The sequence below is a fragment of the Myodes glareolus genome, chromosome 6 (genome assembly GCF_982192425.1).
Source record: "Myodes glareolus chromosome 6, mMyoGla1.1, whole genome shotgun sequence".
Lineage (NCBI taxonomy): Eukaryota > Metazoa > Chordata > Mammalia > Rodentia > Cricetidae > Myodes > Myodes glareolus.
In genome coordinates this window covers 16,981,331-17,006,564 of record NC_142031.1, presented here as the reverse complement: position 1 = coordinate 17,006,564, position 25,234 = coordinate 16,981,331, and the positions used below count along the sequence as shown (strand labels likewise).

Below are 25,234 nucleotides of genomic sequence, written 5' to 3'. Positions count from 1 at the left end.
GTAGGGGAGCCGACTACAGTCTTGGGAAGGTTTCGGGAAGACCCTACAGAGCCCTGGGTCAAAGTTGCTGGAAAGGCAGGTAGGTCCGTTTGCATCCTAGAAGGCAAGGTTTATTCCAGAGAAGGTGGAATCCAGATTTTGGGTTCGCTTCATTCAATCCCAGCTGGGTGACCTTGGGGAAGTCACTTTTCTCCTCTGGGCCTCCTCCGCAAATGGCGCTCCTCTTTCCATTTCGCACTGAAGAGCACCCGAGGACGACGTGTCGACATAATGCTTGTGACTTGCGACGTCAAGTGCCGGCGAGTGGCATCTGTTATGTTAATAAGTCCCTGTGACAGGCGGGTTCCTGTCAGTCGCCTTGTGCTCCGGTTTAGCCGTTCTCTCTTTAGCGACTTGGTTTCTCGCTCCGGCGCCTCTTGACGCTTGCTGGTAGGTCTCGGCGGACCTTGGCCTCGGGTGCCGTTACTATTGTTCTTTGAGGCTGGGCCGCAGGGGAGGGCTCTCGCCCTTACAAACCTCTCCTTTGGTCTATCCCTCCGCCCGGTACCGTGCCGCGGAGAGCCTCGGCAGCCCCGGATCACCGATCTTTCGCGAGAAATAGTCAGTTCCAAGCAGCTCTCCCGAACAGCGGCCGAAGACGCTCCCGAGAGCTCCCGAAGAACCCCGGCGCTTCGCCGTCTCCGGAAAGAGCCGAAGGAGCTTTCCACCCTCGGTCCGCCGAGCCCTTCCGAAAAGGGCCGAAAAGCTCCGAGCGGCCGTCCTGCCGGACTGCTGGAGGCGGCCGCAGCGCCATGTTGGATGCTCTGCTCGTTGAGTGAAGAAAATCCGTCCGCATCGCCCGAGCCCCGCTACCGAGAAGGGCGCCGCTTCCCCCGGGGAGGGGGACAGAGACCCCCCGCCGCCGGCCCATGAGGATATTGCCGTGAAAGGTCCGGTCTCTCCGCCTCCTGCCCCCGCCGGGTCCGGCCCCCCCCTCCCCGGGGTCGCGTTGTCACGGAGACCGGCAGCCGGTGGTGCTGGCCCGCGGGGCGGCTGCTGCTGCCGGCGGCGGCGGCGGCGGAGGCGGCGGCGGCGGCGGCGGCGGCGGAGGGCGTGTGTGACCGGTCCCGGCCCCCTCCTCCTCCTCCTCCCAGCCTCCCCCCGGCCCCCCGCTCCCGCCGCCTCCCCGGGTCTGCCCCTATCCCGCCCCTCCGCTGCCCCCGGCCCCTGCACCCCGGCGCGCCCGGTCCCGCTCTGGGGGGGTTGGTGGCTTCGCTTTGCCATGAGTTTACCGCAGAAACCGGCTCTGAAATCAGGCTCAGCGGCTGCAGCAGGAACCGGACCCGGTACCGGAGCGGCGGCGGCAGCGGCGGCGGTACCGCCTCCTCACCCGGCGGCGGCGGCAGCGGCGGCGGCGGCAGCAGCGGTAGCGGCGGCGGCCCCTCCTCACCCGAACATCAGGGCCCTCCAGACCCCGGCGCCCCAACAGTATCCTTTTCGCCTTCCAGCGGTCCAGAGCGACCCTTGGTGGGAACCTCCTTGCCTGCCACCACTGTCCTGCAAGGGAAGGGACGGGGCTTGACCCGATCTTTTTGGGGTGCACCGGTGGCCGCATTGCTGGGACCCCGGGACCCTCTGCGGTACCGTGAACGCTAGCTTCCCCCGGGCCATGCCTGTGCAGCTCTCGCGGATCTGGGGGAGCTCTGCCCTCGAAGGCCCCCTCCCCTTTATTGGGCAGAATTTGCTGGTGCCTGGGACCAGCCCTGCAGGCAAGGCTTTTCTGATTGTCGGGAGGCCCTGCCGTCAGCGGTGCTCGCTCGGTGGCCTCTCTATTATTTAGAATCCACAGTAAACTTTATTGGTAAATTTCCTGTTCGAAACGAATCAGCTCGTTCCCGAGGTAAGTTGGGTCTTCTGCCATATCGTACAAGTGTACAGAAAGCACTCCCTCTGGCTAATGCTTTTTTATTTTAAGCAATTAGAGTTGTGTTGTGGTTTGTGGTGGAACCGGCTAAGGAGGAAATGTTGCAGTGGACTCTTCCCTGTCTTTGACCTTTTTAAAGGAAGAGGAAGTTAACTCACATTACCCAGCACCCCCAGAAGTGTCACTTCTTCCAAGACTGGTGTTATGCTGAACATTTTTCCCTAAGGGCTTTAGTAAGTGTGCCTCTAATGTCTGGAGGGTACCAGGGCTCCCCAGGAAGAGTCTAGTTTCCAGCGTGTCTTAATTTCATGATGTCAAAGTCGGGATAGCTTTGATTGAAAAGTCTTGGCGACCAGGTGTTTTAGTCCGACTGAAATGTCGAATTCACGGCTCCCACGGAGCTTCGGCAAGGAGGCGTTTCTTTTTTTTTTTTGTTTTTTGGTATTTTTCGAGACGGGGTTTTTCTGTGTATCCCTGGCTTAGACCAGGCTGGCCTCGAACTCAAGAGATTCGCCTGTCCCGACCCCTGAGTGCTGGGATTAAAAAGTGTGTGCGCCACCACCGCCAGGCAAGCAAGGTGTTTGTTAGCTACCTGAGAATAACATTTCATCATTCGCCCCTCCTCCCTATGTCCCTTGTACTTGTGAAAATCAACAAACGATTATTGGATGTCTGCTGTGCTGTGGTCTTTGCGATTGTTGCCCTGTATTTGACTTTAGACGTAGTTGTGGTGTTTGAGCCGCAGATCATCTCAGTCTAGTTTGATTCTTGTCTGTATTGATTACTTTGAGAAGGGGAAAAACACTTCCCTTCTTGGGTCACCTCAGGTCATTGTTTGTTTTCTGTCAAGTGCCCTTTCTGTGTTCTCGAAATGTTGTTAGTCCACATCTTTCAATGCTCCAGTGTGGTGTGTGTACTGATTTCATAATGTTTTGACCACGCGTGATTATGTTCCTTTAAGCGCTCACTGCTGAGAATGTTTAGTGTTTCATGGAAAACCGAGTTACTTCTGACCCACATGCGCAGCTGCTGGCCTGGGAAGAAGCAGGTTGGCTGCTTAGCCTGCTTCAGTGTAGAATTGGGTCGCTTTGGTCTGCTTAGGTTCCCTTCATGCTTAGTTCACATTCCTTCTTAATTTTACGGTTGTTTTTCCTGATGGTCTGTGCTTGTAGGTTTCTGTCTCGGGACCAAGCGAGTTACTCATTACCTGCTTCTTTTAGGGAGTAGTGGTGTGCTCGTGACATGCAGAATAACAAGTAGGGAATCACAGTGCCGTATGTGACAGCAGCCCTTGGTGAAGTTGGTGGCTTCTTCGGATACAAATCGGGGTGACTTGAGTATCCCAAGTGTGCTTTTTTTCCTGTGCACTTCACAGTCGCAGCACTGGAAAAACTCTGAGCTGGTTGCAGCTCGGAAGTAGTGACAGGTACTTCAAGTTAAATTTTTATCTTTTCTTTAAAATAGAAAGTGCAGCTGTTAAGGATGAGTAAGTTTAAGGTGCCCTTTGCAGAGGAGATGATTTTAAATTCTTTGTGGCAATATTGGCTTCAGCCATGTTGTTTTAGGGTCGTATTTTGCCCCATGTCATGGCAGTTGACATTTTAGACTTGATGTGTTCTACCATTCCTGCCTTTCACCTGGCAAGACTACATTGCTAAATTGTAAGTATTTATCTAGATAGTAAATGAAGCATAGGCTACAGGCGTCTCAGAACACATCAGTGGTAAAATATTGTCATCTGGTAATGGAAGAGGTCGGAAATAGATCAAAGCAGAGCAATTCTGCTTTTCGAACTAGAGGGAATGTGGGAATTTGGGTTGATCAAGCGCCGTCATGCATTAAGTTGGTGCTAGTGAAGCCCTGGGGCTGGAGTTGCTCTTTCCATGGCTTGAGAAGATCTCCATTTCCTCAAGGCATATGGGTACAATTGCTTGCTTCATATTAATTAGCTCAAGCAGTTTATTTAAAAAAAAAATATTGGAAGACGATGCATGGCCAGGTGTCCTTCATTTGTTCTGAGTGTTCAGGTGTCTTTGGAATGAAGGGAAGTGTTGAAAACAAGGGATCTGAATGTAAACGTGAAGCTGTTTCTAAGCAGGCGTCAGTTTTGCACAGCAGGATCTTTGAGGCCAGGTGAAGGAGAAATGGCCACATAGACTGCAGAGAATCAGTGGATGGCTCCTGTCAGAGCGAGACTGGGATGACAGGGCAGGACAGTGAAAAACCTACCTGACAGGAAAAGTACTAAAAGCAAGGAGAATATGGGAATATTTGTCTTGAGGTATGCTCAGCTCTCTGTTGAGATTGAGACTGCTCTGTTGAGAATCTTGACAGTGTTCATCCTTTTTCTGGCTGACAGAGTAACTGCCATTTTGATCAAAAGCTGTCTTTGCACAGAATTTCTTTAGAGGCTTACTGGGTCTCCCATTAAATCCCAGCTCTTAGCCGGGTGGTGGTGGTGCACGCCTTTAATCCCAGCACTCAGGAGGCAGGGGCAGGCGGATCTCTGAGTTTGAGGCCAGCCTGGTCTACAGAGTATCAGGACAGGCTCTAAAGCTACACAGAGAAACCCTGTCTCAAAAAAAACAAAAATAAGTAAATAAAAAAATAAAAAAATCCTAGCTCGTTAGATTGAAACTGCCTGCCTACCTTTCAGAAAATCTTAGTTAGGTACTCATATGTTAGCAATGCAGTATTCTGTGTGTATGGTGGATTTCAGGGTGTTATTTCTCTCAGGGCTGCTGAAACTCTGGGGGGAGACTTCTTACTGTTTTGGGGCAGCCAGTTAAAATAAGGCAGAGGGGCTGGTGAGATGTCTTGGTAGTTAAGAGCACAATCTGCTCTTCCAAAGGACCTGGGTTCGGTTTCCAGCACTCATAGCAACTTACAACTGCTTGTAACTCTAGTTCCAGGGGGTCCAACACCTTCACACAGATATACATGCAGGCAAAATACCAATGCACAGAAAATAAAAATAAGTAAGTCATCTTAAAAAAAAAAAAAAGAAAGAAAGACATTTGCTGATTATGCTGTGCTGGAGTGGTGCACACCTTTTGTCTCGGCACTTAGGACAGAGGCAGGCGGATCTCTGTGAGTTTGAGGCCAGCCTGATCTACAAGAACTAGTTCCAGGACAGGCTCCAAAGCTACAGAGAAACCCTGTCTCAAAAACAAACAAACAAACAAACAAACAAAAACGAGACCGTAGATCTTCCCAGGATCAGAAATAGGTAGAGACCCGTGTCAACCAGAGTATGACTTCTGTCTCTAGCGCCTTTGTCGTAAGTGTTCTTTCTGTCTTTGCGATATTCTTGTTGCTCTTTTTTTTCGTTTGTTTGTTTTTTAAATTTTCCTCCCATTGACTTAAAGCTGGTCTTTACGGGGTGAAGCTTGTAATGTCTTTCTTTTGCCTCTCTGATAACTAGATTTGAGTAATACCTACTGCTCTAGAAGTCATACACGCAGGAGTCTATTTAATTTTTCCAAGACGTCTAATAAGGTGGGTGTTGTCTACCTTTACAGGCAAGGGTACTGATTGATGTTCAGGAAAGTTAGTTACATTTCCTATGCTCTTGAAAGGTAGTGTGTGGGCAGACTAGTGACCAAGGCTAAGCCCATGGTGCCTCACTTCCTCAGCTGGGTGAGCAGCCTGCATACAGGGCTGGAAGGGAGTTCCATTTTTTCTCTGTATTTGAGAGAAGCCATGTGGAGTAATCTAGAACACAGCCACACTGTCCAGGGTTTTAATTAGTTCACAACCACATACTGCTAGACAAGTGTGCCGTCTTCTCTCATGGAGCCTGACAGCATAGGGGCCCTCTGTTGGATTGAGCTCATGTTTCTGTTTGTTCAGGGGTCAGCAAGGCCTCCAGCAAAAGTCCATTATAGTTAGTAGCCGGAATACTGAGGCTTTCATGGCATCCAGCATGTCTCCATTCCTAAGCCCCTCCATTAAGCAAGTGTCAAATCTTGAATGCTCGGAGACAGAGGCAGGGAGATCTCTGAGTTGGAGATCAGCCAGGGCTATACAGTGAGACCCTATCTCAGACCAAGCAAAACCAAATGAATTTTTGAAGGCAGATCCTCACAGGAGGGAGGAAGGGAGACAGTGCAAAATGGGATTGGAGAAGAGCCCTCTCCAGGTACCTGTGTCACAGCGCAGCTGCTGCCTCTACCTGCAGTGGGTTGACTGGTGACAGGGGTGAGTGTTGGTCAGACTGAGTGTGGGCCATCTCAGCACTAATGGGTTGATGTTTTACACTGATGTTTCTGATAAATCTTGAGAGGGACGTTCTTTGAAAAAAAAAATTAAGAACGGTGTTTCCCATGTGATAGCGAAAATGACCACATTTGCCTATCTCTCTTGAGTTTATGAATTTACTCATTTATCACCTACTGTGTTCCAGACTGGGGCTAGGCCTAGGGTTGAGGTTACCTTGCCCTGAGAGATTGGTCCCAACAGGCCAATAGAGAGGGTACTACTGAGGTCGGGCTCAGGGTTGACTCTGCTGTGCGTCTTTTCTGTGGACAGCAGAGTTAGAGCTTCCTGGACGGAGCTGATGTCTGAGCAGGTTAGACCCATGACTGAGAATTGATCCAGCTTTCTAGAGCTGCCTGCCCACCAGCTGGCTTTCCTCAGTTCTGTGGCTGCTGTAAAGCATGTTAGTAGATTATAGTCATGTTGCTTTTCTGTCTTCGTCTCCCCAGTGTGGGGAATGAGAAGTACTATTGAAAATGTAACTGCTATAGATTCAAAGTGTCTCCTACACAATGGTCTGAGCATTTGTGCTTCACCTGCCCTTCAGTGCCTTTCTCCTGTTTTATCCCATAAGACCAATGACTTTATGGAGCTAGAACACTGCTTTTAAGAACCCTGGCTGTTGCAGAGGACCTGATTGTATTCCAAATACACATTTGATGGCTCGCAACTGTCTGCAACTTCAGTTCTAGGGGCTTTGATGCCCTCTTCTGACATCTCCACAGGCACCCCCCCCACACACACAAGTGCACACACACGACTTACAGTACACAGAAAATAATAAGAGAAATCTAAAGTAACCATATTTTTAAAAAAGATAATTGCCCTTCTGATACTATACTTTTGAAATAATCCCTGTCAACCTTAAAATAACAAGATCGAACTTGATATATTCAGAAGTGCTGTGTTTGAATTTGGAGGGTTTGTGTTTGCTCTTACTAATTTATTTAATTTTGAGACAGGGTCTTATGTAGGGCAGACTGGTGATGACCTTTAACTTCTGATTCTTCTGTTTCTAGAGCTGTTGTTTTGGGAGCATCTCTTTTCCTTTTCTCTGAAGTGAAGGGATTAGTGAACTTGAATTCCAAGGGCTTGGAATTTTGAAGATGGCTTGGAGGTGTGCTTTGCTATTGCAGGTATAGGGCAGGACTTATTTGGACCAATTAATGCTATCTCTGTGGGTCTGGTGGACCCATGTTTCTGTGGCAATTTATTGGTCCTCCAAGGATGCTAACATGGACCCAGGGAAGATAGCTTGCTCATATAAGGCTTCCTACTAGATTTAGCCAGAGACTGAAATGTCTCTGTGACATGTCATGCTCTAGACTGTATAAAGTTGGTTGAGAGCATAAAGTAAGGTTATTATGGTCAGTGACCGGGTCACTCTGGGTGAGGATAGTTAGTTTATTATGAGGTCCGAGGGGAAGTGGGTTCTGGAGTATACTCTGGTGAGGAGAGCTGTTTTACTTTAGGGGTAGTATTTTGAGCTACTACAGTAAGAAACGATTTCCTGGTTGTTCGGCAGGCACATTACTTCAGCAGTGCCGAAGCACAGCTGAGATTGCAACGGATGAAATGCCGCAGAGTCCCATGCGACTTCAGGATTCTCAGATGACTTGCAGTTCTTTGGATTGCTGCCAACCAGGAGGAGCCTTTCACTCTCCTGGTGCCTCAGCTGAAACCGGAGATAGTTGAGTCTATTTTAAGTGCATTTGAAACTTGTCAGTTTGTGACCTTTATTAGCTACAGCTTCTTGGTGTGTGCTGAGCCCACTGTGTGCTTCCTGACTCCTAAGATATTAGTGTTTGTTGATAGGATGTAAGTGCCTATCCCATTCACCATGGGGTTGCCAGAATTTAGAATAAATAGTGCTTGGTTTTAGGGGTAAGGTGCATGGCATCTTAACTCACTCTCAGCATTCAGGGTTGTCTGATCCGTGATGAAATTGAAAATCTGGGTGTGATTTCCTGTGAGATGGATCTTTGCTGGCCAGTTACAACTCTGAAGGAGCTAGGGTGGGTGTGAAGTTTCGATTATGGGGGTGGGGACTAGGGTGTCATGCAGAGGCCACAGAAGCCACATCTGTAGTCAGATTAAAAATGGGTTTATCATACAAAGTAACATTGGAAGTTTACTATGTAGACCAAGCTAGCCTCAAACTTAGGTATCTGCTGCCTCTGCCTCCCTAGTACTGGGATGAAAGACACTGTCACTGTGCCCGGTTTTAGCAGAAAATTAAAAAAACAGAGAAAGAAGTAAAAAATACATGTGTGTGCCTTCTCACTTGATTAAGACCTCCACCCCTGTGATGTTAGACTTTGGCTCGGAAACATTTCCTGTCAACCTTAGAAGATTAAGATTTGGAAGGGGTTTGGTTTTTGGTTTTGGACAGGGTCAACTTCTAGTGCTGGATTCACGTGTGCGTCACCATGCCTGGGGGTTTGTAGAGTATGGCCACTGAACTTTCCTGGGCTCTTGTGTTGTATTGTTTCTGGGTTGCGTATCCTGTCAGTACACAATTGAGCTAATCATATGCTCAGCTGCTGAGCTGAGCTACGGGGTCTGTATGGATTTGAATTGTATTAGACTTAAACTCTTAGTTTTTGGAAAATACAGTCAGATTGTCTGTTTATAGTTTTAGATTTTTTTCTTCTTTCTTCTTTTTGGTTTTTTGAGACAGGGTTCCTCTGTGTAGCCCTGGCTGTCCTGAAACTCACTCTATAGACCAGACTGGCCTCAAACTCATAGAGATCATAACTTGGTTTTTAGGAAGTGTTTCTGTGATGAGTGAGTCATGAGAGGAGGGATTTAGTGGGTTAGGGAGCAGGACTGAGGTGGGGGACAAAGAGAAGTTAGAAATGACAGTAAAACTAGGTAGAGATAGAAAATTAACCAGCAGTCTAAATCCTTGAGGGTAGGCAGGAATCCTGTGAGAAAGGGTGAGGCACCGTTTGTCTTTTTACTAGGCTTTGCTGGGCCCTGGAAGATAGTTGATAAGAAACCTGAGGACTGGCCAGATTATCTTCGCTTGCTGCCAAATCCGACCTCCTTCCTGAGTTTGGGCCCAGGAACCCATGGGTGGAGAACTGACTTCCACAAGCTGCCTTTTTATCTTCTTTGTCTTGTGCAAATGCATGTACATATACACACACAGTAAATAAATTAAGAATAGAAAATAAATTTGCAAGCTGGGTATGGGAGGTGGACACAGGAGGATTGGAAGTTGAAAGTGATCCGTGGCTACAGCCTGTTTGGGTGACACGAGACATCGTCTCGGAAAAACATCGTTACTGCCACCAACAGAAAGCAAACAACTTGAATGCAAAGATGGGTGTAAAGAGAAAAGGGTCTGGATATGCAGAGGAAATGAATTAAGAGTAGGGACTCTTAATTATCCACTATGAAACAAGCACAGCAGAAACTGGGTTCTAAGGGTCCCCCTCCTGAGTGCTGGGAGCACCAGATTCTGGTGATTGAATGCTTGAGAAAATGGATCTAGATTCTGAGGGGCTCGGAATGAGTCTGAAGAAGTTAGGAGCAGGAGTTAGAGATAGTTGGAAGTCCCCTGACTGCCAGGGACAGAACTTGGGTTCCCTGGAAAGAGCAAGAAACAAGTGCTTTTAACTGCAGAGTCATCTCTCCAGCCCCCTTGAGTCTTTAGTTGTTGTTTTTTAAAATTTATTTATTATGTATATAGTGTTCTGGGCACCAGATCTCATTACAGATGGTTGTGAGTCACCATGTGGTTGCTGGGAACTGAACTCAGGACCTCCGGAACAGCAGTCAGTTCTCCTAACCTCTGAGCCATCTCTCCAGCCCAAGTCTTTAGTTTTTATCATCATTCTGAATATAAGTGTTCTGCCAAATACAAGGACTTGAAAAAGTCTCCCATTCAGCCTTTTCATGTTTAATATTGTGTGTACACTCAGTAAGCAGAGGCAGGGTCAGGTGAATGTCGTGAGTTCAAGGCCAGGCTGCTCTACATAGTGCTGCACATCAGTAAGTGCTGCATGGTAGATGCTTCCTCAGAAAAGGAAGAGAGGGATTTTAATAACCGCATGAGTTTAATAAAACACGGACTTTATTAATTTTAGCCAGAAAATTTCCCCACAAAAACAAAACCTTTTCCTTGACTTGAATTCTAAATATTAGAGCAGTAAGGTTATATCTACTTTTTAGTAAGTCTCACTAATAAATATGCAGAAGTGGATCTTCATTAGCCTCTGCAGAATTTTAATGCCATCAAGTATCTAGTGACTAAAATTTTTGAATTCTTGAGGCTTAATTGAGGCAGCCAATACTCTCAATATTACATTGTCGATCTTTCAGAAGTAGAATTTGGAACCAGTTCAACTTTCTGTGGTAACTTCTGTTTCTGAAGCTGACACGAGCACTTGACCTTAGTATAGACCCTTCATGTTGTGGTAAGTGGCCAAGTGTGCTTGCATCTTAGGCAACATTAAAAACCGAGTGTTGGTGTGGACAATCAGTGATTCTGTTCTTGACTTAAAAAAAAAATTACGAAGAGGGTCTTGAGAGGTAGCTCAGTGGTTAAGAGGGTCCTCAAGTTGAGCAGCTCATGGCTCCAGTGAATCCTACACCCTCTTCTGCCTTCTGAGCACCCACACATACGTGCCTTGTATACACACATCCAAGTAATAAGAAAATATATTTTTTAAAAAAAATCATAACTGTCCAGACATATATATATAAGTGTACTTTAGCTCAACATTTAGAAAATTTAAAAATATGTGTTTGAGTAAATTTAACAGCAGCAAGTAAACACCAGACATGGTAGTGCACACCTTTAAATCCCAGCACTCAGAGGCAGTGGGTCTCTTTGTGTGAGGCTACACAGAGAAGCCCTGTCTTGAAAAAACGAAACAAAAAAGTGAAGAATAGAGTTTGAAGAGTCTTTCCATGAGCTGTTTCTTTTTAATTTATTCTGTGTATGTTTTTTTGTCTGTGTACCATGTTTGTGCCTGGTGCCCATGGAGGGCAGAAGAGGGTGTCAGGTCCCCTGGTCCTGGAGTTAGCATGGTTGTGAGCCTTTTGGGGTTTTTGGATTTAGCTTTTTTTTTCTTTTTCTTTCTTTTTTTTTTTTTTTTTTTTTTTGGCTTTCAGCCTCCATCTTCCCTTTGCTTTTAAGAGACTTAGCAAGGAAAGGGTCATTTGCCTAAACATTTCTTTTGTGTAAACCCTTAGTGATTTGAGAGCTTGTGCAACACTGACAGTTATCTAATTGGGTAGCCCCCTTTTCTGTTACTCTTGTGATTTGGATGGCAAGTCATATGGTTACCCCACTTAGTATCTGTTTTAGAACTTAGAGCTGGAAGGCTTCATGTTATTTTTAGGTGTATTGCTGAAATGCTTTGTGAGGTAGCCCTTTGTCCAGTAATTTGTATTTCATCATTTATTTTTTTCAAGTTGTGAAGGTCTGTGACATTAACATGTAAACTTAAATAGGAGCAAATTCTTGTCAACACCCTTGTTTAAGAAGAGCCACTGAACTAGTTTGCTTGTTTGTTTATTTATTTGTTTATTTAGTAGAGTCTGGAAGACAGCCTGGTGTGTTGGCTTTCAACTGGTTTGAGACAGGAACTTCGTTTGTGGCTGTGAACATCAGGCTGACTGGCCTGTGATTGATACAGGATTCTCCTGTCTCTGCCGTTTCTCCGTAGGAGTACTGGGGCCATTGTGTGGATTTTGAGGATTTGGACTCACGTTCTCATATTTACTTGACAAATGCTTTTCCTGCTGAGGTATCTGTCTAGCTAGAAACTAGCTTTTATTTTATTTTTTTAAATATTTATTTATTATGTATACAATATTCTGTCTGTGTGTATGCCTGCAGGCCAGAAGAGGGCACCAGACCTCATTACAGATGGTTGTGAGCCCCCATGTGGTTGCTGGGAATTGAACTCAGGACCTTTGGAAGAGCAGGCAATGCTCTTAACCTCTGAGCCAACTCTCCAGCCCGACCTCACCTGTTTTTTTTACCTGATTTGTTGTTAATGTATTCTTTTCCAGAATCATCATCTCCCTCTTGATTTTTCTCTGTCCTCCTCCCTCTCTTCTCTGTTGCTGGGACCAAACCCAATGCCTTACATTTGTTTGCCATTGAGCTATTTTAATCTTGTTTAAAAAAAAATATCCCCCCATTTTAATAGCATATTAGTTATATATAATGGATTTCCTTCTTTTGACCTTTATTTTATTTTTTTTAGAAAAACTATCTTTTTTTATTTTACATGTCAAATCTGTTTCCCACTCCTTCCTTTCCTCCTGCTCCCTCCACATTCCCCACTTCCCTCCCTGCCCCACCCCTATTTACTCCTCAGAGAGGGTAAGGCTTCTTATGGGGAGTCAACAAAGTCTAGCACATTGCTTTGAGGCAGAACTAAGGACCTCCCCACTATATCTAGGCTGAGCAAGGTATCCCTCCAGAGAGAATGGGTTTCAAAAAGGCAGAACAAGTAGTTGAGATAAATCCTGGTCTTATTGCCAGTGGCCCCACATTCTGCCCCATTATACAACTGTCACCCACATTCAGAGGACCTAGTTTGGTCCTATGCTCTTTTCCTCGCTGTCAGGCCAGAGTTGGAAGGCTTCCATTAGCCCAGGTAAGCTGTTTCCGTGGATATCTCCATCATGGTCTTCACATCTTTGCTCATATTCTCTTCGACTGACTGGGAGCTCAGCCCAGTGCTCCGCTGTGGTTCTCTGCATTGCTTCCATCAGTTGCTGGATGATAACATTTGAGATAGTCATCAATTTGATTACAGAGGAAGGCCAGTTCAGGCACCCTCTCCACTATTGCTTAGGGTCTTAGCTGGGGTCATATAATGGATTTCTTTATGCCTTCTTCATACATGTATATAACGCGTTTTGTTTTTTTCACCTTCCTTTCAGCTCCTTTTTGTCCCCTTCCTACTCTGAATCCAGTCCTCCTCTACTTTTATGTCTTTTTATTTACATTTATTTATTGTGGGTGTACATGTATGTGGATGCATGAGTGCTGTAATACATATGGGTGTCAGGACAATATGCAGGGGTTGTTTCTCCTTCCAGGATGAGGGTTGTAGGGATTGAACTCTGGTTGTCAGTCTCGGTGGCAAGCGCCTTTACCTGCTGAGGTTCTCATGTCTAATTTTTGGTGAACTGAAGAGTTTCATTATAATTGTTTAAAGATTCATTTTAAAATTATTGTGTGTGTGTGTGTGTGTGTGTGTACGTGTGTACTCAAGTATAGGCAGATGCTAGAATGGGGAGCAAGGAGTTACAGGTGAACAGACATCTGGGCTGCCTGACATGATGCTGGGCACTGAACTGTGTCCTCTGGGAGACCAGTACGTGTTCGTAAGCTGGGCCATGCCTGCAGGTTCTTGTTAGAGTTGTTTACAGGAGCCTTAGTGGGGGCCTGTTTCTAGTGGCATCTGCCCCTTACTGGTGACTTCATTCCTGAAGGTACCCCCCTACTCTTCCCCCTCCCCAACTATTACCTTCCGATAAATCCTCTGGGAGAGTTGCTGTCTGGTGATCCTCTTCCACTTTTTTTGTTGTTCTTACTATTTTTTTTTCTTTTGAGACAGAGTTTTTCTAAGTAGCCCTGGCTGTCCTGGAACTTGCTCTGTAGACCAAGGTGGCCTTGAACTCAGAGACTGACCTGCCTCTGCCTCCTGAGTGCTGGGATTAGAAGAGCCACCACCATCTGACTTGTACTAATTTTTGAGACAAAAATCTCTGGCTTCAAGCTTGCCATAGCTGAGGATGATCTGATCCCCCTGCCTGCCTGTATCTCCAGAGTGGTGGGACTGCCGGCGTGAGCCATGTCTGGTTCATTAAAATTATTTTGAGATGGTCTTGCTATGTGCGCCAGGCTGGCCTTGTACTTGTAATCTCTCTGCCTCAGGCTGTGATATGCACCAAACCCAGCATTTTAAAAGTAAGGCCTCACATAGCTCTGTCCGGCCTCAGATTCAGTTTTGCTAATGTCTTGGACTTGTGTTCTTCCTGTTTCAGCCTCCTAGGTAGCTATAATTTACAGGCCAGCACCACCAGCCTAGTCCTTTATTTTTCTTTAATTTCCTCTTCTGTATTTACTTAGTGGTCTTAGCTTTCGTAACATCGGTACTCTTTACATTTTCATATTTTTGCTATTTTTGAGACAGGGTTTCTCTGTGTACCTTGGCTGTGCTGGAACTCACTCTGTGTACCAGGGTGGTCTCGAACTCAGAGTTCCACCTGCCCCTGCCTCTCAATGCTGTGATTAAAGGTGTGAGCCACCACTGCCCGGCTACATTTTCATTTTTGTTGAGGTGCTGGGGTTTTGGCTCCGGGCATCACATGCTAATCATCTGTGCTACCTCTGCCCTGTACCTGTATTCCTGTCCTTGACTCACTGTTAGTGATTAGTTACTGTAGAGAATGCCCCTTGCTTTCTTAGTGTTTTCTCCTGAGAGCAGCGCGGTGTATCCCTCACCTGCTCCTGAGAGCAGCAACAGTGGGGATGTTTAGTTGATGTAGAGATGTGTGTGTGAAGCTGGCTTCTGCAGAGAGTCTTCCTGCCAATCCCTGGGCCCTGAGGAGATAGTTCAAGATAGTGTTATTCCTGGGATCCCACCTTCACACACACATTGGTGATGCTTGACTGTGACTCTCTTCTATCTTTTCTGTCTCTATTGGTTGTTCAGTCTTCCAGGAAGCTTGCTCTCATATTTAGCTATTTGTTCATATCATGGGCTCAAGTGCTTTCTTCCGAGGGAAAACCCGCAGTTACTATTACTGTTTGCAGCTCAGATTGTGCCATCTTGGCCAGGAGGCATTCCTGCGGGTCTATGCAGGTCCTTCCTACCAGTCACCCTCTTGAGAAGGTGTTTCTTTTACTTTCTGGCACTAAAAAGTGTTTTAGTTTTAGACTCATCTAGTATTTCCCCTGCAACAGGCTGTATATGCCTCCCACGCCTCCACAACCCTGCTTCTCTTTACTGGAGGCTGGCGCTGGAGACAAAGTATGGTCCTGGGGTGGCGGCACCGTGCTGAGATTGAAGATGTGCCTCAAACATCCTACTTCTACTTGAATTCTTAGCCTAGGAATTCTGAGAGAGCATAAGATAGCTTGTTTGTTGATTAGCATCTTCCTTGGGCAGCAAAGGAACTGTGTTTTTGATAGTTCTTATGGTTTGACAGAGACACATCAATTTATTGGATAGCTAGTTTGCTATTAAATACTTTGGGGGAAAAATCAGTGTTTTCTTTCTTTTCTTTTTTACAGTGTGTGTGTGTGTGTGTGTGTGTGTGTACCTGTGAGGGCTTATATGCCACTGTGCATGTGTGAGGTCAGAGGACATCCTGGAGGAGTCGATTCCAGGATGGAATTTAGGCTCTGTGACAAGCACCTTAATTTGCTGAGTCTTTTCACTGCTCCTCTCATTTATTTATTTAGCTTTTTAGAGACAAAGTGTTGTTATACAGCCCTGGCTGTCTTAGAACTATGTAGACCAGGTACCCAAGAACTCACAGAGATCACCTGCCTCTGCCTCCTGAGTGCTGGGATTAAAGGTGTGCACCTCCTGGCCATCAAGTGCTCTTAAGCTGAGCCATGCCTGCTGGTTCTTGCTAGAGTTTTACAGGAGCCTTAGCGGGTCGGTGCGAATTTATGTATAGAAGCATCTACAATTTACCATATATGTTTGTATGTGTATATGCATGTAGAGGCCAGAAGTCATCATTGTGTGTCTTCCTCAGTCACTTCCCACTTTAGCTCCTGAAACAAGTCTTATCACTGAAGCTGCTCTCACCGCTTAGCTGGGCTGACAGGTCAGTAAACTCTTGGCTTGGGGTAACAGATGTGCATTGTCAGGCCTGGTTTTTATTATGTCGATGCCTGGGTGAACTTGGGTCCTCATCTCTGTAGTGAAGGTGCTTTACTATGTAGGCCATCTCCCCAACACTGTAGTATGCTTTTGGAGTTCATCGGGTTGGTTAATTTTCCTCATAGGTGATTCCTGACCCATCATGTTTAAAGCAGAGAATTGTACTTTGGGGATAACTACCCAAATGACTCTTTTTAATTCCTGACTCGCAAATTTAAAAATAATACTTAATGGCTGGCACTGTAGCTTATATGCTGGCATGCTTGCCTAAAATGACAAGGCCTGAGTCTGAACCCCTAGCCCCATGTAAATTGGTTATGGCAGTGCACTCCTGGGAAAGATAGGAAGGAGCATCAGGAGTTCAGGAGCATCCTTGCCTATAAAAGGAGATTAAAATCTTCTTCAAAGCCTGTGTAAAATCCTGTAGGGAACTTGGCTCATGTGTGCTGAGAAAGTACCATGCACTGAGCTGCATCTCCAGCCTGAAAGCTGGCTTTTGTTTTGTTTTATTTTGAGGTGAGGTTTTAGTCTGCAGCCCAGATTGTCCTGGAGTGCAGTATGTAGCTAGGCTGGCCTCATGTAGGACAGCTATTTGCTTAGCTTTCGAAATGCATTTTCGCAGTGGAAGTCATTTGAAAAACAGACTCTTTTCCCCAAGAGAATTAAATTGTTTATTGATTGCGCATGGTAATGGAAAAATATGTAATTTATGTGTCATCCTTGTGCAGGGGCCACTATGTGGTATAGAACCTGGTCCTCTGCAAGAACATCCATTGTTCTTTGCTGCTGAGCCATTTCTTCTGCCTCCTACTCCTAGCTTTTGAGACTGGAGAATGATGCTGTCATTGAACGAATAAAGGAAGATGTAGAATTTAATTGTGTTCATCAGTTATGGATATATTGGGCTTGAAGTGAATGGAAGGCATGTTCAGTTCATTTAGTAAGTGGAGATACCTTAAGGGGTTTGCAATGAGAAGAAACCGTGTGAGCCGAAAGGGTTGGAAAACAAGTCTGTGAGGATTTCAGTACAGTGGAAGGACCAAGAAAGGCGAAGATCCTGAGAGTCCGCGCTGTGGCTGGTGATCTGATGAGGAAGCTGCTGTGAGTCGGGACAGCTGCGAAGCCTTCCCGCTGAGCTTCCTTATGGATAGAAGATCTCTAAATGCTAATGTGGAATGATGTGCTGTTGGTGGACAGTGTTAAATTTTGTGTCCTGGCAGCCAGGATCCTGCATACTGAATGTGCACTCTCATCCCAAGCTATCCCCGTGTCCCCTCACCCTTATTTATCAGGCTTTATATTTTATTTTCTTGAGACAGGTCTCACTATATAACACTGGCTGGCTTGGAAGCCATATGTAGACCAGGTTGGCCTCAGAACTCAGAGATCTGCCTGCCCTTGCCTCCCTAGCACTGGGCAAGGCTGATGATCAGTTTTAAGCAGGAGGAACTATTGATACTCAGCTGGTCTCATGCCTCATGTTGATGGCTAATTTACAGGCTCTCTGTCTTTTTTTTTTTTTTTTTAATGGGGTCTGCGGTACTGGTCCTGAACTCTTGTGTTCTCAGTTGATCCTCTTGCCCCACCCTCCCTAGTAACTGGACTACAGGGGAAAATATATAGGTAAACCATTGTGTATGATGTCAATGGGAACTTCTCAGTCATTCTGTTATAAATGAAAACTTGGAAAAGTGGGTTTGGAGAGGAAAATCTTACGACACAAGGGTCCTTAAAGATGATCGCTTTTGGCTCTTAGAAGTGAAACTGAGTGGAGAGCATTCCAAAGCAGAGTTTCACTGAGTGCTCAGGGTGCTTTGCCACAGAAAGCCACTGTCACAGAGAGATTAGCAATTCCTATCTCACTTGTTTTCACTTCCTCTCTTTGTATTTTAAGTAGTTTAATGCCTTTGACGTCTGTTTGTGTTACTGAAGCACTTTCCTGTGTTGAGAACGATGCCTGTCCATGCAGAGCCCAGGTTACTGCGACTAAAGGTAGGCCTCTAGTGATCAGGTTGGTTGTTAAGTGTTCAGTTACCTGCTTTGTGGTCCACAGCTCTCCAGAAATGATGAGTTCATTGTCCTTCGGGAAAGGAGATTGTTCACAGCATTTTAGGAGCTACTTGCTAAACTTGATGCTTCTGAACACTTAACTAAGGAAAATGGGCTTGCTGACAGTAGGTGGCTTTACAAGCCTGTGAAGCCCGACAGCGTGTTCATCAATGTAAACAATGACAGCTGTCTTTTGCTGGCTTCTCTGTTGTCCAAAGTGTAATGAAACCACTGCTCACCAATGACTTCACCTGCTGAGTCATCTGCCAGCCCCTGAGTGCCCACAGCAACCGGCATTATTTTATGTTGGGATTGAGGATGCAAAGAGCCAGAGTGTTTGGTTTGGAGTAGGTCACGGAAATCCTCTTTTCAGTCTCTTCTCCCATGCCTTAGCTACCAGAGGGGCGTGTTACAATGGCAGATGCCACAGCTGAGTTAGAGCTAGCCTTTCCCGGGCTGAAGGAGTAAGGACTGCATCTAGGAATCCTGGAGATGAGAACTCTTTAGACTCTTGAGACAGTGGCTGAACGCTGCTTGGTGTAGTTGTAGTCCATGGTAATGCCTCTTGGGTGTCTCAGGAGGACCATAGGATGAAGTAAAGAGTGACCACTGGACTTGGAAAGGGTGTAAATGTAACCAGAACATTGACTTGAGAGAGGAGTGGGAAACAATGGGATGTTTAGGGATCAATGTAACTATGTGTGTATGTTTATTTAGCTGACAACTTTTTTGGAGATTTTATTTATTAATTTTATTTTATTTTTTTAAAGATTTATTTATTTATTAACTATACAGTGGTTTGCGTGCCTGTGGGCCAGAAGAGGGCACCAGATCTCATTACAGATGGTTGTGAGCTACTATGTGGTTGCTGGTAATTGAACTCAGGACCTTTGGAAGAGCAAGCAGTGCTCTTAACCTCTGAGCCATCTCTCCAGCCCTGTTTTTGTTTTTTTGAGACAGATTTTTTTTTTCTTCCTTGACTGTCCTGGAACTCACTTTGTATCCCAGGTTGGCCTCAAACTCACAGAGATCCACCTGCCTCTGCCTCCTGAGTGCTGGGATTAATGGTGTGCACAACTACTGTCTGGCTATTTATTTTTATTTTATGTGTTTGCCTATTTAACTGAATGTTTGTCTGTGTGCCACATGCATACAGTGCTTGAGGAGGCTGGAAGAGCTTCCACATGGGTGTTAATTATTTTCTCTCTCTCTCTCTCTCTCTCTCTCTCTCTCCATATATATATGGAGAGAGAGAACTAGCTCTTGTAGAGCAGTCTGGCCTTGAACTAACAGAGATCCACCTGCCTCTGCCTCCTGAGTATTGGGATTAAAGGCGTGCGCCACCACCACCTGGCTCCACATGGGTGCTAGAAATTGAAACTGGGTCCTCTGGAAAAACAGCCATTGCCCTTAATCATTAAGCCACTTCTCCAGCCCTAGGAATTTATATTTATTTTTTGAGGCAGGGGTTCTTTGTATAGCTCAGACTGGCCTTGAACTGGGGATCCTTATTCTCCCTATTACTGGTCTTACAGGTGAACACCATTGTTCTCAGTTTCACCTGATACTTAATAATGCTTATTTAAATTTGTTAGCACTTTGGTCAGTAGTTTAGTATTTTTTTGTTCTGTTTTGTTTTTTAATCTTTAGAGATTGTTCCTGAGCTTTCACAGTGCTTTGTAGTGCACTTGTTGCTTTCAGCTTCACAGCAACTTAGAGGTGCTTGATTAGCTGTCAGGTACGGACCTGAGTGTGCAGAACCTCTTCTGTGTACTTTAATTCCTTCATCCTTCAGTCTGGGGATGGGGCTCAGAAATGCCCAGATGGAGGGCTGGAGCAGGTTTTTGTTTTTCCCTTTGCTTTTTGAGACAGGTTCTCACTGTGTAGCCTAGGCTGGCCTTGAACTTGAACCTTGATTCTCCAGTATGTGTGTGTGTGTGTGTCTAGTGCTGAGGATCAAACCCAGTGCTATGGCGATACTACACCCTCAGCCTCCTGGATCATCAGTTATCAGTGATTTAAGATTCTGATTTGAGCATTTGTCTGAAGATACTCTTGTTTATAGATGGATACTCGCATTGGAACTAAAGCAAATGCCCACCCACCCAGTCTCTTTTCCCTAACAGGGCAGGCGAGAGACAGCTGACCAGGGGTTTTCGTTTTTGTTCCTGTAGATGATACAATAGAAATTGAGCTCTACTATGTTAAATATAAATAATGTTTAGTACTTAATCATCTTACAGTGATGGGGGTGGGTTGCAGGGAAGGCCTGATACAGCTGGGCCTATTCTCTAGTCTCAGATATCCTTAATATTCTGAAACTAATTTCAGATTGATTGATTTTGAATCAACCCTGCTTCTTTTCTTTTTTTCTTCAAGTTCTTGGGATTACACCAGGGTGTCACTTGTGGTGGGCAAGTGCTATACCACTGAAAAGTAGTTCGTTTGGTCCTCCCTCCCTCCCTCCCTCCCTCCCTTCCTCCCTCCCTCCCTCCTTCCCTCCCTCCCTCCCTTCCTTCCTTCCTTCCTTCCTCTCTCTGTCTCTCTCTTCTTTCTTGTTTTGTTTTCTTTCAGGACAGGATTTCTGTAGACCAGACTAGTCTTGAACTCAGAGATCTGCTTGCCTCTGCCTCCCGAGTGCTGGGATTAAAGGCATAAGTCCCCACTGCCTGGCTCAAATTTTATTTTTAAAATATGCCTAGAGGAGCCAGCGAGATGGTTCAGTAGCTTGTGACCTGAGTTCCATTCCTGGAAAGCATGTAAATGTAGAAGGAAAGAACGGACTCCACATAGCTGTCCTCTGACCTCTATATAAGTGCTGTGACATGTATGCCTAACAGACTCATTATATACACACAAGATAATAAAAAAGTTATAAACGTGGAAAAGTCCTGTGTGTATTAGTGTTCCCAGGATCATCTAGTGAGGGTAGATGACAAGTGATATAACAAGTGATACTTGTTTAATTACTTACTGCTTTCCTGGTGCTGAGGTTTGAACCCAGGTTCTTGCATATGCTAGATGAGTGCTCTACCACTAAGCTGCATCCTTAGCCCTTGTGTGCTGCTTTTATAATCGGGAACATGAAATAAAGTTTGTCTGGCTCTCTAAGGGCCTATATTTGTAAAACAGATTAAGTTACATTGATTTAAGAGCAAAAAGAGGACTTAAAATAACATTTATGGAGCCTCAACAGGGGAGTGAAGGAGAAGAGGAGAAAGGCTTCCTCCCACCTTCTGATCGTTTGTTTTTCCGTTTGGCTTTTAAGTGCCAGCTGGGAACTTTAGAGTGCTTGCTTAGTGTGGACAAGGTCCCTGGGTGTAATCCCCACCGCTGAACCTCCATCCCAAAGCAATCTCGGAAAACTTGCTTGTTGTCTAAGTTAAATAGAAACCTAACTCGCTGAGTGTCCTGCTCCTGAACCAGTAAGATTTGTCTGTGTTTTACCATAGTTGCCACACTGGTACTGGGACACTGGCAGCTAGGAGATAGTTGGAAGTTGTACATCTGATGTAAAGGAGGGCTGTCTTTTTAATGACGTGAAGAATGAGTACAGTGTTTGTGAGACACAGTATGTTCAGCAGTTTCCTTTTTAAAGCCCTTTGGCGTTCTTTTCTTGCTGTCTTGCCTTCCAGCTGGAGCTCCAGCAGAGCTGAACCAAAAATGGCTGCTACTGCAGTAAGGGCTGGTACAGGATCCAGCTGTTGTTCTTCCTGGGATGAAGCAGGAGGAGCTGGGGGACAGTGCCCTGGGTCAGGATTCTCTGAATCATTGTTGTTGCCAGAATGGGGATTGCTGGAAGGGGAGAGTATATGGGGATGCTGCAGTTGGGAGGAAATGCCACTAGTATTGGGATTTATAGCTTCAGCAAGGGACCCACCTCTTTTCTGCCGCAGCAAGAAACCTTAGCAGATGCTGTCGTTTGCCAAGCAGTGTTGGCTGCTTGGAGCAGCAAGGCATACCTGTCTAGCAGTTGATGACAGCAGTGTGCAGACTGATTCAGATTGCTGATTAGTTTGTAAATTGGATGAAATGCAAATGGTTATTGAGGTTGAAGTGATTGGCAAATGGGTCAGAATTAAAGAGGTGTCTTCTGATGTGCAGCTGGGGTGAGGAATACTCCGATCTCAGAAAGAAGCCCCAGGTGAGAGGTGGGTGTGGTTGGATTTGGGAATTGAAGTTGTTGTGTGTACCCCTGGGCCACTCCCTGTACTGGATACACTGCCGGTTGGGTGGATGTGTTTTGCCTGAGTTCTTGCCCTTTCTGTCTGTGACTAGACACAGATATGATGTGATGTCAGATACCAGGATCGGCTGCTTAGCAACCAGGAAGAAATAGTATATCTCCATGGGCAGTAAGACACTGTCATCTTTAAAGAAAATGTAAAAGGGCTTTTCCTTTTCTAACGGTTGTGTGTGTCTGCATGTGCAGGTGTATGTGTTTGTAGGTCAGAGGTCTTTATGGCTGTCCAGTAGTTTTGCTGGAACTATCTCTGTGCAGTTGATTGACAGTATTTCAGATATTTTCTTAGGAAAGATTTCTGGAGCACAGAATGTTCAGCAATTCCTCTGCCTGCATTAGTCTCACTTCCCAGCATGACCTCAGGGTTGGCTTTCCGTGCACAGCATTTTTACTTCATTTACTGTCTGTGTTGTTGAAGGATCAAACCCAGGGCCTCTCTCATGCCAAGGAAGTGCTTGGCGGCAGAGCTGCTCCCAGCTGGATTTTATAAATGCAATGGTTGAAAGTGAGGCCCTGATTCCATTCAGCTTTTTCAGAGTCAGGTATGGAGGGGGCCTGAGTGGACTAGCATGGACTAGTGCCAGGCCTCAGCCCCTTTTCTGTTTCCTTCATTACTTAAAAGCATGCTGTGAAAGTAACCAAGTGCATTCATATACAAGATGTCAGACGAAACCCAGTATTTTGTACAAATGATAAATGTTAATGTAAAAGAATTAAAAAATGACTGGGCTGGTGGCCTTTAATCCCAGGACTGAGGAGATAGGCAGAGGCAGGAAAAAATTCTCTGTGAATTTAATTCCCTCTTGTTCTACACAGTGAGACCCTGCCTCAAAAAAACCAAACCAAAACAAAAATAAAAAGATGGAGTTTTAAATCTTTCTTACTTATTAATTACTATTATTATTTAAAATACAGTGTGTTCTCTGTGTCTTCATCAGTGTTCTATTGCTGGGAAGAGACACCATGACCAAGGCAACTCTTGTAAAAAGAAAGTGACTGAGAGCTCCATTCTGATCGCAGAGAGTGGCAGTGTATGCACTCTGGGTCTGTCAAGGGCTTTTGAAATCTTAAAGCCCATCTTCAGCAAAGGCCACACCTCCTAGTCCTACTCAAACATCCATCAGCTAGGGACCAGACATTCCATTGTGTGACCATATGAGGGCCATTTTTAACTGAAACCACCAGTGTGACCCATCTGTCCTTATCTCCCCATGCCGGAATTTTAAGCTTGTATTGATATGCCTTTTTATTTATTTATTTTTATATTTAAATAGTTCTCTTGACACAGCTCTGGCGGTCCTGGAACTTGCTATGTAGACCAGGCTGGTCTTGAACTCACAGAGATCTGCCTGCCTCTGCCTCCAGAGAGCTGGAATTAAAGGCAGGTGCCACCACGCTTGACTTTTCTTAATTTTATTTTTGTTTTATGTTCATTGATGTTTCATCATGGATGTCAGTCCCCTGAAATTGGAGTTACAGATGGTTGTGAGCTGCCATCTGGGTGCTGGAAATTGAACTTGGGTCCTCTGGAAGAGCAGTCAGTGGTCTTAACTGTTGAGCCATCTCTCTAGCCCCATGACTTTTTTTTTTTTAAGTATGTGTTCTAGGGGTTGAACTCAGGTCCTTGTGAATGCAAGACAAGCTCTTCCTGACTCAACAATCTTTCCCAGCTGGAATTTTATTAACTGTTCTCGAACTGATAGGTAGCTAACTGTACTTTAAAGCACTTTATTTGGATGTTTGGTGTGTGCGCATGAGGCGGAACCTGGAGGCTGGTGAGTTCAGGCTATCCCGGCAGTGTATATAGTGAGACTCTGTGTCAGCGCTTCCTGCTGAAGACCTCGAACATTGCTTCCCTTTGGGTCATTTTACAGCAGTAGATTTTATCTTAGTAGCTGGTAACATGTGTTTATTCTTATATATGTAAAGAGTTTAATCAAAGCTTCAAAGCTTTTACAAAGTAGAGAATTAAGGAGCCATCTTCCATCCTAGTCTTGTCTGTGCCTTTTTATTTTTTTGCCTTAATTTGTGGAGGTTGCCTGCTACCTCTGCCACTCCGTGTGCTGGAACTGTAGGCACGCCCAGCTTTGTCTGCATTCTGAAGATGCTGTTGTGTAGTTGGAGCATGGAGTCTGGCAGTCTGAACACTGCTATCTTGGTTTATGATCCTGTTGAGTGTGGCATCATTGCGCAGACTCAGGGTCCTGGATCGTAGGGAAGAGCATGTCACCGTGTGCATGCTGCTGCTCTCCTTCAGCTCACGTCATGTCCCTGTGGTGAGGTCTACCTATGTCTAGACAACATTCTGCCTTCCGGGAAAAGCACTTACTACACTATCCACCACACCCCTGAGACAAGATTTTTCTTTGTAGCCCTGGGGATTCTGGAACTCAGTTTGTTAACCAGGCTGACCTTGAACTAGAGATCTGCCTGCCTTTTCTTCCTGAGGACAGCCAAAGCTACTCAGAGAAACCCTGTTTCAAAAAACAAAAAACAAAACAAAACAAAAAAACCCAAAACAAAACAAAAGTGCACTTGCAATCTCAGCATTCAGGAGGCTGAAGTATGAAGTCTGAGAATTGGAGGGCAGTGGGCTACACAGCAAAGCTCAGACCTCCCCACCAAAAGAAAGAGGGGGGGCAGACCTGAATTAGATTTCAGAGCTGTGGGTGATAGGTAGGAAAAGATGTCTGGTTTAGAGAGTTAGAATAACGGTTATAAGTTGGGTGTTAATTTAGGTCTTAAATATTAAATGTGATGTTAAATTGGGGCTTGTATAGTTATTCAGGTAATACTTTTTCTTATAGTTCATTTATTATGATTTTTTTTTATGGTGTATGTGGCACATGTGTCTCCTGTGGAGACAGACAGTATCATTGTGGAATTGGTTCTCTTTCATTTTTAAGT

At 45.3% G+C, this 25,234-nt stretch overlaps 1 protein-coding gene across 3 annotated transcripts in view; it reads left to right on the top strand.

Annotated features, from left to right (window-relative positions):
- The first annotated feature begins 1,146 nt into the window (after nt 1–1,146).
- Eif4g3 (eukaryotic translation initiation factor 4 gamma 3) overlaps nt 1,147–25,234 on the top strand; it is a 230,731-nt gene continuing 206,643 nt past the window's right edge. For all 3 annotated transcript variants that reach the window (XM_087906998.1, XM_087906999.1, XM_087906997.1), the window contains exon 1: nt 1,147–1,467. In XM_087906998.1, coding sequence (XP_087763124.1) covers nt 1,262–1,467 — 206 coding nt within the window. In that variant the 5' untranslated portion in view covers nt 1,147–1,261. The remainder of the gene's footprint in view (nt 1,468–25,234) is intronic.